The 15,394-nt window shown below is 39.0% G+C and overlaps 1 protein-coding gene across 3 annotated transcripts in view; it reads left to right on the plus strand.

Moving 5' to 3' along the window:
• The window catches only part of DNAJC13 (DnaJ heat shock protein family (Hsp40) member C13), a 100,534-nt gene that overhangs the window by 33,485 nt on the left and 51,655 nt on the right, over nucleotides 1-15,394 (plus strand). For 2 of the 3 annotated variants that reach the window (XM_039522907.1, XM_039522906.1), the window contains 12 exons: nucleotides 1,559-1,658; nucleotides 2,026-2,133; nucleotides 3,107-3,262; nucleotides 3,954-4,010; nucleotides 5,531-5,652; nucleotides 6,531-6,606; nucleotides 8,600-8,695; nucleotides 8,909-9,052; nucleotides 10,821-10,835; nucleotides 11,622-11,704; nucleotides 12,695-12,848; nucleotides 15,272-15,375. In XM_039522907.1, coding sequence (XP_039378841.1) covers nucleotides 1,559-1,658; nucleotides 2,026-2,133; nucleotides 3,107-3,262; nucleotides 3,954-4,010; nucleotides 5,531-5,652; nucleotides 6,531-6,606; nucleotides 8,600-8,695; nucleotides 8,909-9,052; nucleotides 10,821-10,835; nucleotides 11,622-11,704; nucleotides 12,695-12,848; nucleotides 15,272-15,375 — 1,215 coding nt within the window. The remainder of the gene's footprint in view (nucleotides 1-1,558; nucleotides 1,659-2,025; nucleotides 2,134-3,106; nucleotides 3,263-3,953; nucleotides 4,011-5,530; nucleotides 5,653-6,530; nucleotides 6,607-8,599; nucleotides 8,696-8,908; nucleotides 9,053-10,820; nucleotides 10,836-11,621; nucleotides 11,705-12,694; nucleotides 12,849-15,271; nucleotides 15,376-15,394) is intronic. The other variant, XM_039522908.1, reaches the window with a different exon arrangement.

The following is a 15,394-nucleotide window of genomic DNA, read 5'->3' on the forward strand; positions in this document are numbered from 1 at the left end:
AATAGAAAAAAATTGGGCAAATTAAATTAGCTACAGTTTCTTTTGTTTTGTTTTTAAATTTCTTGAACTGAATTCTCTGATTTTTGGGCATTAATCTATTGTAAACTTTTCACTGGTCATGTAAAGTGGTGATTTTTTTTTGTTGTGCATTTAGTAAGTCCATGTCCTTACTATAACTACTATTATCTCAGACTTTGAACTCTGACTTTGGGCTTTTGGACTCAGCTTTCTTTTGGCCATAATGTACGTTGTTTAGTTGTAATGAAAGAAAATGAAAATATGTAGGGAGAGGTCCTCTAAAGACTTGTGTATATATGAGGAGTTACACCCCAGCTTGCTCCACACTAAGTTTACCCTATACCGTCCTGCTGGGCTCTAAGAATATGTCTGCACAGCAGCTGGTCACCCATGGCTGGCTGGTGTTAGCTGACTCAGGCTCATGAGGCTCAGGCTTCAGTGTTGTTTCACTGCTGTGTAAACTTCTGGGCTTGCGCTGGAGCTTGGGCGCTAGGACCCTGCAGCATAGGAGGGTCCCAGAGCTTGGGCTCCAGCCAGAGCCTGGAAGTCTACACAGCCGTGAAACAGCCCTGCAGCACAAGCCAGAGTTGGCTGGCATGGGCCGGTTGCAGTTGTCTCTTTGCTGTGTAGACATATCCTAACGGTCTATGTAGATCCTGCTGTTGCACACTAAAGATTATGTAGTGCACTTTGATCTAATCTGCTTTTGAAATGGGAGTAGATCAAAGTGCAGTACATAATCTTCAGTGTGCAGCAGAAGGTTCCATGGAGACGCTTAGGCCTTGTATATAGTATGGCTTAAGTCAGTGTAAGTGGTGTCGCTCAGGGGTGTGAAAACCACACCCTGAACAATGTAAGTTGTATCAATTTAGTGTGGTGTAGACACCACTTTGTTGGTGGAGATGCTGTCCTGCCGACATAGCTTCTGCCTCTCGTTGAGGTGGAGTAATTACGTCAAGAGGAGAACGCTCTCCCATTTGCGCAATGCATCTTCACCTGACGCGGTGCTCGGGGGAGGAGGCAGTGGTGAGCTGGGGGGGAGTGGTTCCTCTGCGCAGCCACACCCCCCCCCAACCCCGGTTACTTCCTGCAGCCCTCCCTACGCCCCCCCCCAACCCTAACAGCTGATTTGTGCAGCAAGCCTGGGAGGGAGCGGGGAGAAACGGAGTGGCAGCGTGCTCAGGGGAGCAGGTGGCAGTGAAGCGGAGGTGAGCTGGGAAGGGGGCGGTTCCTCTGCCCCCCACTGCTGCAGCTCACCTCCGCTCAAACACAAACCAAAAAACCCCAAAACAAACCAAAAAAAGAGCCGGAGTGCCGCCCCTTGGAAAGTGCCACCTCAATCACATGCTTGGAGTGCTGGTGCCTACAGCCGGCCCTGGGTAGACTTATACTCCAGCTTGCCACATACTAACAGTTCATATAGACAAGTCCTAAATTCTGAGTTAGCTGCTTGAAGATTCTTTATAAAGGCTTTTTTAAAAGATATCTTGATACACTTGCAATATCCATTTTAAATGACCTTTTTTTTTTCTTGTGACAGATTTCGGGAACGTCTAGGAGTAAAGGTGGTGAAAGCTCTTAAAAGAAACAATGACGGAGTAACACATGCTTCTATTGACATGCTATGTGCTCTCATGTGTGTAAGTGTTTAAATCACTATATTACAGAATAGGAGATTTCCTATTTTGAAATGATTAAATATGTGAATTGCAAGGCGCTGAAAATGGGGATTTGTGTGGAGAGTGTAGTGCATGCGTATCTTGCAGTGTACATAGGCTAGCCAGTAGTGTCACATGAGTAGACTCAGTTGTCATGGTTGTTTAGAAATAGGAACAGGATTCACTCTCATAACTAGCTTGTTTTCCTTTGTCACGAGTCCACTGTTGGTATTAAATTTTGGTGGACTGTAGTTTCATTCTGCTACATCAAAAGACTTGTGCAGATCTTTAAGTTTAGTTTGAAGGCTGAAATATGACTGCATTTGTGAATGCTTTCTTTATCACATAGCCTATGCATGATGATTACGACTTGAGGCAAGAGCAGCTGAACAAAGCTTCCCTTCTTTCTTCAAAGAAGTTTCTGGAAAACTTATTAGAGAAATTTAATTCTCATGTGGTAAGTCATAGATTAAGGCATAGTTCATGGAAAAAGTACTGAAATATTAAAGGTTGAGGGTTGGACAGGTCATACATAGCACGTCCTATAAAGTAAGCTTGTGCACATCTTTGCTATAAGAGAAGTTTGCACTCATGGCTCAAATGCAAAAATATATGTAATTGATACTGACCCTGTGTTCAGTTTGTATCTGGGGAAATCAGAGTGAAACTGCTCTCTCCACAGACCCTAAGAGCAAGTCTACACTGCCCTAAGGGCATATGAATAGCAGTGTGCCCCAAAGTGCTATTCTGTAACTCCCCTGTGTGGATGCTGAAGGCGTGAATTTAAAGGTCCTGAGTTACCAAAGAGAACTAAATTATTAATAACTCAGAACCTTGAAGTTTGTGCCTGCAGCATCCACACAGAGGAGTCACAGTGCAGCACTTTGGTGCTATCCAACCCCCACTTGTGCAAAATGCAGGGCAGTGTAGACATGCCATAAGAGGGCTCTCATTAGGTTTTTTTAACATGTTCAGCCTAATATAGGCAGAAAAGCATTCCCGTTAAACCAGTCCTTTCCAACAGAACAACCTCGTGCAAGGACTCTAAAAGGACTACTTAGAAACTGTAGCTCCTCTGATCTGTAGCGCTCATATTTATTTGAGCTCTTTTGGTTTCCCCCCCAAAAAACTACTTTCAACTCCATTCAGAGGACTCGCTGCTGCTGTGAAGCATGATATAATGAATCCTTTGTGGAATGCTCTGGAAACTTTTTTTTTTGTTTTGCCACACTAAAATAATGGCAATGGTTTTTATCTTTCTGTATTTGAAATACTGCTATTTATTAGCTACAAATGGGATGCAGGTAAGAGTGGTGGAGGAAATGACCTGTGCTCCTTTGGTAGCTCAAGGATAATACTAAAATCCTAAGTAAAGATTTTAAAACCAGCTGCTATGATTAAAATTCTTACATGCTTCATTTAAATTTCAGGGTCATGGGACAGGTGCCCTTGTTATTAGTTCACTTCTGGACTTCCTTACATTTGCCCTCTGTGCTCCGTATAGTGAGACAACTGAAGGGCAGCAGTTTGATATGTTGTTAGAGATGGTAGCATCTAATGGGAGAACCCTCTTTAAGCTCTTTCAGGTGAGACCTTTTTTGTTCTCTTACTACCTCAAGCCATACCTATGTGCTAGCAGGAAGAGAGGCATTTCAAAACGGCATGGGCTTCCAGTCACTGTGACCTCTGATTGCAGAGTTCAAAAAGTCTGTGGGGACAATGGCATTGTGGGATTGTTGCTGGAGGACTCTGTACCAGTATAAGTAATTCAGCATCCACATAGGCATTTTGCCAGCAGAAGAGTGCTGGTAGAGGGTTTGTGCTGCTCTGGGAACTGGTTTAATTTGACCAACAGAAGCTCAGGGTTTTGTCAACAAGATTTAAAATTGAGTGTGGATGCATATAAGGCTGTTTTAGCACATGGTAAGTTTTTTGCCTGTAATACTTTGTAGTGCGGACCAGGCCGAGAAGAATTGTTTCCATGTCCATTTGATCATTTCAGTTTTAGAGAGTACCCAGAAACTTCCAGTAGTGCTATTTGCATGACTGTAATATGGACTCTTTTTCATAGGAACAGGTCAGAACTCTTAATTTATTTCAGGGGCCCTGAGCCTATGCTCCCCAAGAACTATAAATATTTGGTAATTTTTTGACCAGAGCTGAATTCAGAACTGCATCCTAGATGAAGTTCAGTTTCCTATCCCTTGAACTGTCTGTTTCCCCATAAAAATGTAAGTTAGTTTGTGCTGTTGCTAAATTGTAACTAACTCTTTTCAGCACCCTTCAATGGCAATTGTAAAAGGAGCTGGTTTGGTTATGAAGGCAATAATAGAGGTGAGATTTATTTTTTAAAATAATTACTTTGGGATAACATGCTGAGAAGTGTTGAATGTGGCTTTATTTCTTTTCTGAATAGGAAATTGGAATCTGTAGCTTGTCAGTAGTAAAAACCAGTTCCAACTCTTCAGTGATAAGTATCCTCAGACTATAGGAGAATGAGACAGTCTGTTCTGGCTTGCACATATATAATGTGACGGACTGAATTTTCTTGAATTGAATTATATTTAATACCTTTGAGGTCCATTGTAGTAAAAAATGCAATTGTGTTATGTTGAGCTGTTGGATATACCTTCTCTAGTAGGAGAGGGATGCTAGTGTACTTTCTCCATTGAAGCTGCTCCCAGGGAGAGGTATGCGTATACTAGTTCAAACTGAATTCTCCATGGGCTCCTAAACAAAGGATTTTTTGGATAAATAGACTGGTTTTAAACTGGCTCAAGGCTGCCTTCCTGATCCAGCAAATGGGCCCTCAACCGACAGAGGTCCTGCCAAAGTCCTTAGACAAGGGTTGGAAGGAAGGACTGGGCCTACTGAGACCTGTAAGACTGGGTGTTTTGTTCTGAGCTGAAGCTGTGATGTATTTAAAACTAAAAGGAAACCCTTTGAGTCAGCTGTTTTGAGGGACTGCTCCAGTCAGAGCCCATGTTAGGGCTGGGGTAATCTCTGGTAAGTTTATTAGCATGTGAGTAGGTTTTTATTTTTGTGTTCTCTGTGGCGCTTTTACCTTAGGAATAAAGTGGGTTTGCATAAGAGCCCTTTGGTAACTTACAACCATTGACAATCAGTCACTCTGTTTGTTAGTCTCTGAAAGTATAAGCAGGTGTGCTTGGGAACCTGCCCTGCTGGGAATAACACAGTGAAGGCAGGGACCTGTGTAGCCTGGAAATAGCCCAATCAGAAGGGAGTGAGATGCAGGTCTTCACCCAAGAAAGGCAATTGCTGGGGAGCTGTAAGTGTGAGAGTTGGTGGAAGCCTGAGAGTAGGTACCCTCTCTGGACTACTGTGGAAAATACAAGTGCGGTTGTCCTGAACTGTGAAACACAGCACTGTTAACTAAGTTTAAGTTGCACACTCTGTAACTGATGGTAGTACACAAGTAAAAGAATCCAGCTTGTCTTTCAGATCCCAGGTTGAATTTGTGGGGCTAGGTGCTGGGGAGCAAAACATCACTAATTCTAAAATGAGAAATTTGGTGTTACTATAAACATGCCATTTTTTTTTAGGTTGTAATGGTTATTTGAACTAATGTCTTAAAGCCAATTGGAAAGCTTCTGTTCTTGTGACTTCACTTCAGTTAGAACCTCTGATCCCTGCTGCTGAGACTTCATTTTTTAAAGCTACGTAGGAGGGTGCCCTGAATAGAAGTGCGAAATTAACCATTCAGAATTACCCAAAATGCATATACTTAAATGAGTCAAATAGTCAAAATAGTTTGTAATGAATATTGTAAACTAAAGAGAGAACAGCTCAATTAAGATTCTCTCCATAGTAATCATCTTGTCCTGTTTCCAAAGGAAGGAGATAAAGAGATTGCTACCAAAATGCAAGATCTTGCCCTCAGTGAAGGTGCCTTACCTCGTCATTTACGTACCGCTATGTTTACAATAAGCGCAGATCAAAGGATGCTTACAAATAGGTATGTCACGTTTTATTTGACATTAATGTGATGGTTAATATTTGCATTATTCATATGTGGGAAAGCTGAAACATGGGAAGCTTCCATTCTTGTTTTAAAAGAATCATTCTTCATTTTAAGCTTAACTTGCATATTTAAATGCTACAGGTGAATTACTCTATTATGACTGGGTGTAGTTTAGACATTTTCTTTGCATTTTAACTGCTTTGCCTAGTAGCACTTCCAGTGTGACAGTACAATTTCATAAACAAGATTTCACAACTCACTTCTCCTGAGTTCCTCATACAGTCCAGTTTTTAATGTGGCCTTAACGATCAAGATGGATACTTAAACTTTCTTATGGGAATGTATGGAGAGAGGCTACTATTTCCCTAGTACTCTGCTTTTTGGAGTGCCTTCCTCTATTTGTTTAGATACATGATCTGTTTGAGAATGATAAAAGTATAATTTTCACAAAGTATAACTTTAGGCTTATCTACATGGCACTGGCAAAATGCACCAGAGGTGCAATTTGTAAAGCTTTCCAGTGTGTTGCTCTTTAACTGCTCCGTGTAGACTGTGCTAGCACACTTTAAAAGGTACCTACTTCATATTAACGTACCTTTTTGTTAGAGCATGCCAGCAGGGTCTGCATGAGGAAGTTACAGAGCAGCATGCTGAAGCGCTTTACGAAAAAGTACCTAGTTCGCATTAACATCTATTTATTTTTATTTTTTTATTCTTGCCCTCGTGAACAAAGGGCATCTGAGCGTTGGCTGTGCTGACAATGTAAAACTCTTTTTTTTTTTTTATAAGGCAGTTCTGAATTCACAGTAATGATTAAAAAACTACTGTTTTAGCCAAGACAACAGTAAAAATTTCTCAATGTCTTTTTTCAGACAGCTAAGTAGACATTTAGTAGGCCTTTGGACAGCTGAAAATGCAACTGCTATGAGCTTGCTGAAACGTATTTTGGTAAGTGAGTGATCTACTCTTCTTAAACACCACTTTAAATTATTTATTTATTTATTTATTTAATCAGTTCATGTGTCCTCAAATGTTGGTATTCTTTTAGGTGTAAAAAATTTCAACTAAATATACCTGAGTAGCTTAGGGTTTTTTTTTTAATACCTGGGCACCTTTTGTTTAGTGTCAATGTTAAGTTTGACATGCAGTGCAGGAGATTAGGTTGAAGAGTGGGAAGGGATGGGATAACTTTATAGAACATACAATTTTAAAGCCTGTAACACCTATTGTCATTAATACACAAGTAAAGATTTTGCCAGGGATAGGGAAACGGGAAACACAGCCACATGGGGGAAGAAGTAACTTGAACTGGCAGGTGAGCTAACTGGAGCTGCTGGCTCCTCTTGAGGTAAGGGGACAAATGGGAGAACAGAGCAACCTAGTCATTGTAGCTATCTTAACTAAAGAGTGTGGGAGGCAGAAATGAGACTCTAGCTGTGTGGATCGGGCAAAGACTCTGTGGATAAATTTATCTTTTTTAAAGGGATTGAGATAGAAAATGGAAAACAGTAGAGATAAGGAGTAGCTGGAGAGAATAAAAAAACTCAAAACAAGTTGGAAAAAGACAGTGAACTAGAACAGGAAAGAGAGTGGAGTGAAGCCAGTAAGGGGGCAAGCTCTACCGAGGGCACAGGAGATATAGTAAGTGATGCTTTTTAAAAGATGAAGTTCGATGGAAGCATTGCCAAACAGCTAACTTTATTGCTTTACATTGAAGAGTTTGGCTTTTGGGTTGAGGGAAAGTTGTGATGCACTCAATGTTCGTTTGGCTAGTATCCTAGTCCAAGGGAAACTTGCCAAAATCTTGGATTCTAGGTGAAGCTAGTAGCTATGCTGTTACCCATGGCTTAAAGAACTGCTGGAAGGCACTTATAATCCCTTAGCAGTGTAGTATCTAAGAATGTCTATTAAATAGTTTAAGGTTGCCTTACCCTTTCCATTATTGGACTCAGTTTCAGTTGCTTGTAGTTTTGTTGAACTTGAGCCATTCTGGCTGATATTTGCCATGCTGGGTCTCTGTTTCAGGCTGAACTTTCTTTTTTTAAAAAAAAAAGGCAAAATTCAGTTAAACAAGGCAAAGAAATACATGGGCAAAAACTGTTAAATACTTTCAACCATCACTGGCAAGTTCTAGCATCTCCATGCTTCTGGGAAAGGGCTCAAATTGGGCATGGGGATTGCCCTGGTATCAGGGATGTCTCTTGTGCCAATTTTCATGGAAACAGCAAATTTGGCCGTGTTAAACCTCTGGAAAAATCTCATTGGAACTCTGTGATATGGGTAGAGAGAGAATCCAGTGCTCCAGATTGGCTTTTACATCAGAATGGCCATACTGGGTCAGACCAAAGATCCATCTAGCCCAGTATCCTGTCATCAGACAGAAGCCAATGCCAGGTGCCCCAGATTAACTGCATTAAACATAAAACCATCCTCTCTTCCTGTAGTCCCCTGCTTCATTCACTACACAACTTCCAGCTTCTCCAACAAATGGGGCAGTGGTCCTACATACAACATTCTGTTCACTATGCAACCCTGATTAACTTGAGTACAGTCCATCCTGTGTACTGAGGCCTGGTCTACACTAGGGCGGGGGTGTCGAACTAAGGTCTTTAATTACATGCTATCTGAACTCGAACTACCTTAGTTTGAACTACTCACCCGTCCAGACGCCGCGGGATCGAAGTCCGCGGCTCCCCCATCGACTCCGCCACCGCTGTTCGCGGTGGTGGTCGGAGTCGACGGAGCGCGTAGTTTGAACTATCGCATGCTAGTATTTCCTAACTTGCAAGTGTTTGACAAGTATGTGGCAGTATTTCCATTCTTTTAATGTAGGGTTTTTGTATATGATAGACTACTTACCTACACTAGGCACTTACACTGGTATAACTTACTCTTGAATTCAGAGATCTGTTATGGAATACAAATTATTTTGTGGCTTTAGCCATCAGGTTTGCTGGCGTACCTGGACAGCGCTGATCCTGTTCCTGAGAAGGATGCTGATCGGATGCATATTAGGGATAATTTAAAAATTGCAACTGTAAGTAGAAAAATTGTATTTATCTAAAAAGACTGGTGAGATTAAAATGACTAATTCTCTATTCAGCTGTGTAACTTGTTCCATGTACCGTACCTGGTATCTAAATGGGGGAGGGAGGGAAGAAAGTGTTGTAAAATGTTGATGCTCATTGTCTCCAAAATACACTTGTGATTAAATTTCTATTAAGTTACTGATTAGGCTTTTGTTCCCCAGGACCAGTATGGCAAGCTTAGTAAAGTGCCAGAGTGGCAGAGACTGGCTGGAAAAGCTGCTAAAGAAGTAGAAAAATTTGCCAAAGAGAAAGTAGATCTGGTTTTGATGCACTGGAGGGACAGAATGGGCATTGCTCAAAAAGAGGTAAAAACGCAGACAAGTTTATACCTTTTTTTCATCTCAAATTTCTCTTAAGTCACTAGTTACCATGCTGGGTAAACACTGGGCTTTTTCCACGACTAATGCAGTATAACTAGTAGGTTTTAGCCATGGCTGATTTCAAGGACTGTGGTGAAAATACTGATTCTTGGCTTTCACTGTGAATCTATTTAAAATACTGTTACAAAAAATTGGTTCTTTGTTTCCAGGTTTACAAATTTTTGCCTCTTCCCTTTTTTTCATTTTTAGCTAGAAATCTGAGTGATTGTAGTGAATCAGTTGAGGTGGGAGAGGGGCATATTAGTAACTTGCAGACATGTCATTTGTCATGCACACATTTCCAACTTGCATAACCACCTCCTTTTTTGCTTAAACTAATTACCTAGGAAACTAGACTGCAACTGGATTCTTTTGCACCCTTCTGGTTATAAGCATCTTACAGAAGTTAGAGCAGCAGAAATCCTTAAGAGGCTGCTGCAGAAACAGTCTTTTAAACAATAATGTGATAGGAAAATATTCAAGGATTTTCAAGGATTTTCAATGTGTATTTGAGGTATACATTCATTTAGTATATTTATTCATTAGTATCACTGTACTTCATCCGACTTTGTGTTTGGAAGAATAGAACATGGCCTTGAATGAATAGACTTAAACTTTCAATATTGGAATTTCTTGATAGTAATGTCAGCTTTTTACCTTAAGGTCACCTGGCTCTTGTTGTTCAGTCTGTGCCTCTTCCTCATACTTAAATTATTTTAAGATGGTGTAGGTCTGTGTGTTCAGCAGCTATAGTCTCCTAATAGCCAAGAGGTCACCCTATTTTCCTTGTTGAGGAAACTGGAGGGTGCCGTGAGACTCCCTCCTGACTCTTCTATGTATTTATTTTATGCTCTGTCATTCCTCCTCTTCCCTTGTCCCTTCTGTATGGTTGTTCTTTTGTGATTATAAACGTCAGCTGATATGACTTACCCCTTTTTTCTTGCTATTATAATTCCAACTTTTTTGACCCTAGTCCTTTCTTATTGACTTTTTTTTTTGTTTTTTTCAGTACTAAACTTGGCATTCTAGTCAATTAGCTTCCTCTAAGTGAAATGTGCCTGATCTCTGAAGTTTCAGTTCTTCATTTAGAAGTTTTGTCATTTTTGGTTTGCTGCCCATACATAGGAAAGATGGAAAAGTAGGGGAAATGCAACATATCACATCTGATTTTCAACACTCTCTCCTGATTTCTGATGTAAATAAAGTCTTAAAGTAAAACACAAATGACACAACTTAGAAAAGTAAGAAATTATGTGGGTCCTGAGGCAGGTTTACTCTTATTTAGCTTTAACAAATTTTACACAGAGAAATAGGCCAAACGTTCTTCATGGGACAGAGTGAAAATTCAGTCCAAAATAAATCAGAGATGTATGGCTGTTTTTTATTTTAGCTGAATTTCTCAGTAAAAATCTATTTCCACAAGCTGCATATTATAAACTCTCCAAGTATGAACTCTTATGCTTTTTCCTTGGTGTCTTATTTACTTGGGAAGGATAAACCATTAATGCACAATAGGTAACAGACATGGTTCTGCAAAACAAAATTCTGAACTGTCTTCACTTTTGATTGTGATTCTTATCAATCAAATTACATTGAAAGTATTTGTTTTGGTAACATTTTATAACTCCATGTTACCATATACAATATTTTTAGTGGCTGTATCTTACTTTGTTTAAATATTCCTTTTTTCTTTCTACTTTCCAATCACAATCAGGACAGAAACAATATGGTGAGTTTGTATACTACTTTCATGGCTTATGTTTCATTAAACTCTGCCTGGCATGTGATGTCTTGTCTAGCAGTGCATTTTAGTTGTTGTTGTTGTTTGTTGTTAATCAAACAATCTTTCAGTTTCCAAGCTGGGTCTGTGACTTCCCCCCTTGTGCTGCTCATAGATCCTTTACTTCTGAACAACAAAGTAGCCTTTTGTGTTCTCCAGCTTTGTGGCTGCTAGTCTTACTGTGGGTATTGTCTCCTGAAAGATGGGTCTGGTTCTGCTCCCCAGTCACTCTTTGGCTTGGTGGAAAAGAGTTTTTTCCTGCATGGTTAATGTATGCATGTAACACAGTATATTTAAATATTACCCAGCAGTTTTTGCTGATTCTCTACTTTAGTGTGCATATGGTGATGGGATTTGGGTTTTTTATACAAGATAAGGGGTACCTGTGTATGATAAAAGTACATGGCTGCAAGTTTCTCTAGCATGATTTAATGACCTTTGTTGGTAATTTAGTATTAATATGGTGCAAGTCACTAGCTAAAGATTTCAGTTGTGGTGTTCTGTTGTCACTGCCTTTGAAATCACTGATTAGAAAACTGCATCACTAGTAATAAGTGTTCTCTTGGAAAGCAGAGATCTCTCAGCAACAGCCAGTGAAAACAAAGCTTTATTTTCATGTTTCAAGTAACACTAGAAACCCACTCTTATAAGAACATGTGCTGAAGTGAAATTATCCAGGTATCTGCTATTGCTAATTGTCCTAGCCCTGAATTTGGCATCTTTTTCTATTTGTAGAACATTAATCAAAAGCCAGTAATACTAAGGAAACGAAGGCAAAGAATAAAAATAGAAGCAAACTGGGATCTTTTTTATTACAGGTAAATATCTAGAATAAATGTAATATGCTTTTTCAAATAGCCATGTGTTAACTATAACAGATGAATTAAAGCTAATCATGGCCGTTCACTTGACAGATGCAGAAGCCCTAACTCAAAGCTACAGCTATAAAGATAGTTTAAACAGTACAATTTGAAATATTTGACATGAACTTTAACCACAAATGTAATGTATGGAGCAAAAAATACTCAAATGCGCTAGATAAATTCTTTAATCTGCTTCTGAAATGCACATGGCTAGCCCTGACCTCATTGTCTTGCTTTTGACCTTGCATACTCAGATACAAAAATTTCATATACAGCCTTCTTAAATGTAAGACACAACTGTAACGTGTTTCCCTTTTACCATTTATGCTGTCACTTGTACAACCAAGTCCCAGGAGGTAAATTGCATTTCAGAGAACTAATAGGGTTAATGCTTTTGAAAAGTAGGGTATTGCTATTTCAAGAACCTTATTTTTGTTGATTTAAAGTGGCTTCTGGCTTTATTTTAAGGTAGAGTGGATGTCTTGTCTGATGCTCATAGACACTGAAGATATGGCTACACGGCAGAGAAAAAACCATGGCTGGTCCCTGCAGGGTGGGAGGGTTGCAGAGCTCAGTCTCTATGCCAAGCCTGGAAGTCTACCCAGCAATGAAACAGCCCCACAGCCTGAGCCTTGTGAACCTGAGTCAGCTGGCACTATCCAGCTGCAGGTTTTTCTTTGCTGTGTGTAGACAGATCCTTAGACTAATAACAAAGTAGGTATATTGAGCAAGTCACTACTGTAATATCAAAATGATTTAAACACAAGTGAGACTTTGTATTGTACAAATCAAGAATAAAATGGCAAAGCATATTCCCTTCTCTACTAATTCATTGAAGTACAGTATGCTCTGATGTGCATGGCAGGTTTATATGCATTTTAAACTATCTTTATCAACATTAAAAGAGTAGAAAACTTTGTTTTTACTAGCCATGCTTTCTCCTAGATTTCTTCAAGATCATGCTAAGTCAAATTTGATTTGGAACTTCAAAACACGGGAAGAGTTGAGAGATACCCTTGAATCCGAAATGCGGGCATTCAATATTGACAGAGAACTTGGCAGTGCTAATGTTATCTCATGGAATCATCATGAGTTTGAGGTAAACTTTTCTAATACGTTTTACTTAAATCACTAATATTGTAGTCCTAGTGTCCTTACGTATCAGCTTTTTTCTGTAACATTCTAAATGAGTGTTATACACAATCTTTGTCAATAAATGATTGGGCAGAGTATATAAACTCAAAGCTATGAAGGAGAAAGCAGGCACCTCCTCTGTATAGTACTGACTTTTTTTTTTTAAATAGACTGTATGCAGGCTATGCAGACTAGTTCCCCTTCCAGCAGGATGCATAGTCCTTTTTCAAAGGAATCTCTATGAACTACCTCATACACCCAGATTAAATGGCTTTGTACAGGCGAGACAAATCTCTGATCAGCCAAGAGGGAGTCTAAATATATTCACTAAAAACACAAACTATATAAATAGCCATTTGTCTTAACAGTGAAAGTGGCAGAAATATTTAGATATGACAAAATATACACATGAAGCACTGCAGACAAGTGTATTTAACACATGGATTCAAAGATTAATTCATCTTGGAGTTGTCATTATGACAACCAAAGTTGAGAATCTGGGCCAAAGTCCCATAAACATAACAAAGAGGGCTTCTGACACACTGGAAGAAAGCACCTATGTATAAATTCCCAATAGAACTGTTCTATTAATTTCAAGCATTAATTCTAGCAAGGTTAACAATGAGTGAGAGCCATTAAAATGTAAGGCCCATGCAGTATTCCACTTTCTTTTTACAGTATGTATCAACATACTTGTCCTGATAATTTATTGTATGTTCCCATGTTCAATTAAAAGTGAATAATAAACAAGTGCAAAAATCAGTATGGTACCAAAACACTTGGAGGGGCTGGCTTTCAGAAAGCTTACTAAATATTAGGCAGCCCATCTAAAGTCCTGAATAGATTGGATATCAAATAGCATGCAGAATATTGATGCTTCTGGGAAGAATAAGCCCTTCAAAACATCATTGAAACAATCTGTGACACACCCAGGGTAAAATAGTTTCGATATATGGAATTCCATTATTTTGGAAATGGGTAGTATTTCTCTAAGGTGTCGCATAAGCGAAGAGGCCATAACTAGGTGGGAACAGAATAAACTGACTTGCCTAGATCTATTTCAGGTGTGGTGGTTTTTTTAATCATTCAATAATAAAGCCTTCAGATAGCAGATTGTATATTTTCTAATTTTGACATTGTCTCCACAACAGAATGGATTGAATAGAAAACAAAAATAGGAAGCAGAACTTGAGTGCTGTTGAAGATGGCAAATCACCATCTCATCAGTAGGAAGAGTCACTAGATCCAGCTTTTACATCAGTCTCCAATAAATGCAATCAAACAACCTCAAACTCTGGACAGTACATCGTAAACACTTTCTGCAGTTGTTCACTGATTGATTGATATTTTGGTCACATATGAAAAGCTTACAGAAAACTTGTAACAAACATATATAGTTTTAGAAAAAGCATAGATTCTGAGATATTCCCTCCCAAATCTACAAAACCTGACTGTATCACGGCAGTATATGTCATAAGAGGAAATCTACTACAGGCACAGTGTGATTAAACAGAGGCAACGTATTATGCTTCAGATTGGTCCAAGACTGGTTTGAGGGCTGTTGGGATTCTGTCAGTGAACTTCTCATAACCTGCAAGAAACAGACGTTGGTGTATAATGCCACACTTAAAACATTTAAACTTACTTTTGTATTCTTGCAGGTATCTTTACATGTAAGCATTCTTATATTAGTGGTTTTTAATTGAGGATGGGTGAAGGGCACAGAGTTAACTTCATCTTGGAACCCTATTAATTCATGTAATTACATGATTTTATTTGTACTCCTGCTATTGAACTGTTGCCTCTAGACTTTGCAACACCTATTTGACTTGTTAAATGTTAGCTGTTCCAGTGCTGTACTGTATCCATTATTGTAGAGATCCCTATGCTAGATTGTTTAAACTAAAAGGTGTGTTGTATAATGCTTCAGTTTTAGGTAAACGCTTTGTTTTAAAATACATAGTGTATTAGAATATTAAAATTCCCTATTGATTTCCAGAGGCTTTGTGCCACTTAGAGTATTGTGGCTGTCTGGGAGCAAGTTGGATATCAACTGTTCTTTAGAATGTCAGTTTCTAGTCTTCATCCATGTGTAAAGAAGTAATTTTTCAGCCTCAAATATCTAGGTTAGTAAAATGAAAATTGAATTGTCCTTTAGAATAGCAATTAATACAAATCATATTTCATTAATGTTGCTTATTAAACCTTACTGCTTATTGCAGGAGAGAGGCTCCTCCAAAAAGAAAAGAAAAAAATATTTACTGAGCATGTTGTTAAGCCATGAAATCAAGTAAAATATAGATTGCATGTGGCAGCTTGCTAAAAGCTCAATTTTAAGTGTATAATCTGAAATAATACATGGTTTGCATACCTATGTTTCATTTATAGGTTAAGTATGAGTGCCTTTCAGAGGAAATAAAAATAGGGGATTATTACCTGAGATTATTGTTGGAGGAAGATGAAACTGAAGAGAGTGGAGCAATCAAAAAATCGTGAGTCACAGTTCAGCTT

The sequence above is a fragment of the Mauremys reevesii genome, linkage group 2 (genome assembly GCF_016161935.1).
Source record: "Mauremys reevesii isolate NIE-2019 linkage group 2, ASM1616193v1, whole genome shotgun sequence".
Classification (NCBI taxonomy): Eukaryota; Metazoa; Chordata; order Testudines; family Geoemydidae; genus Mauremys; species Mauremys reevesii.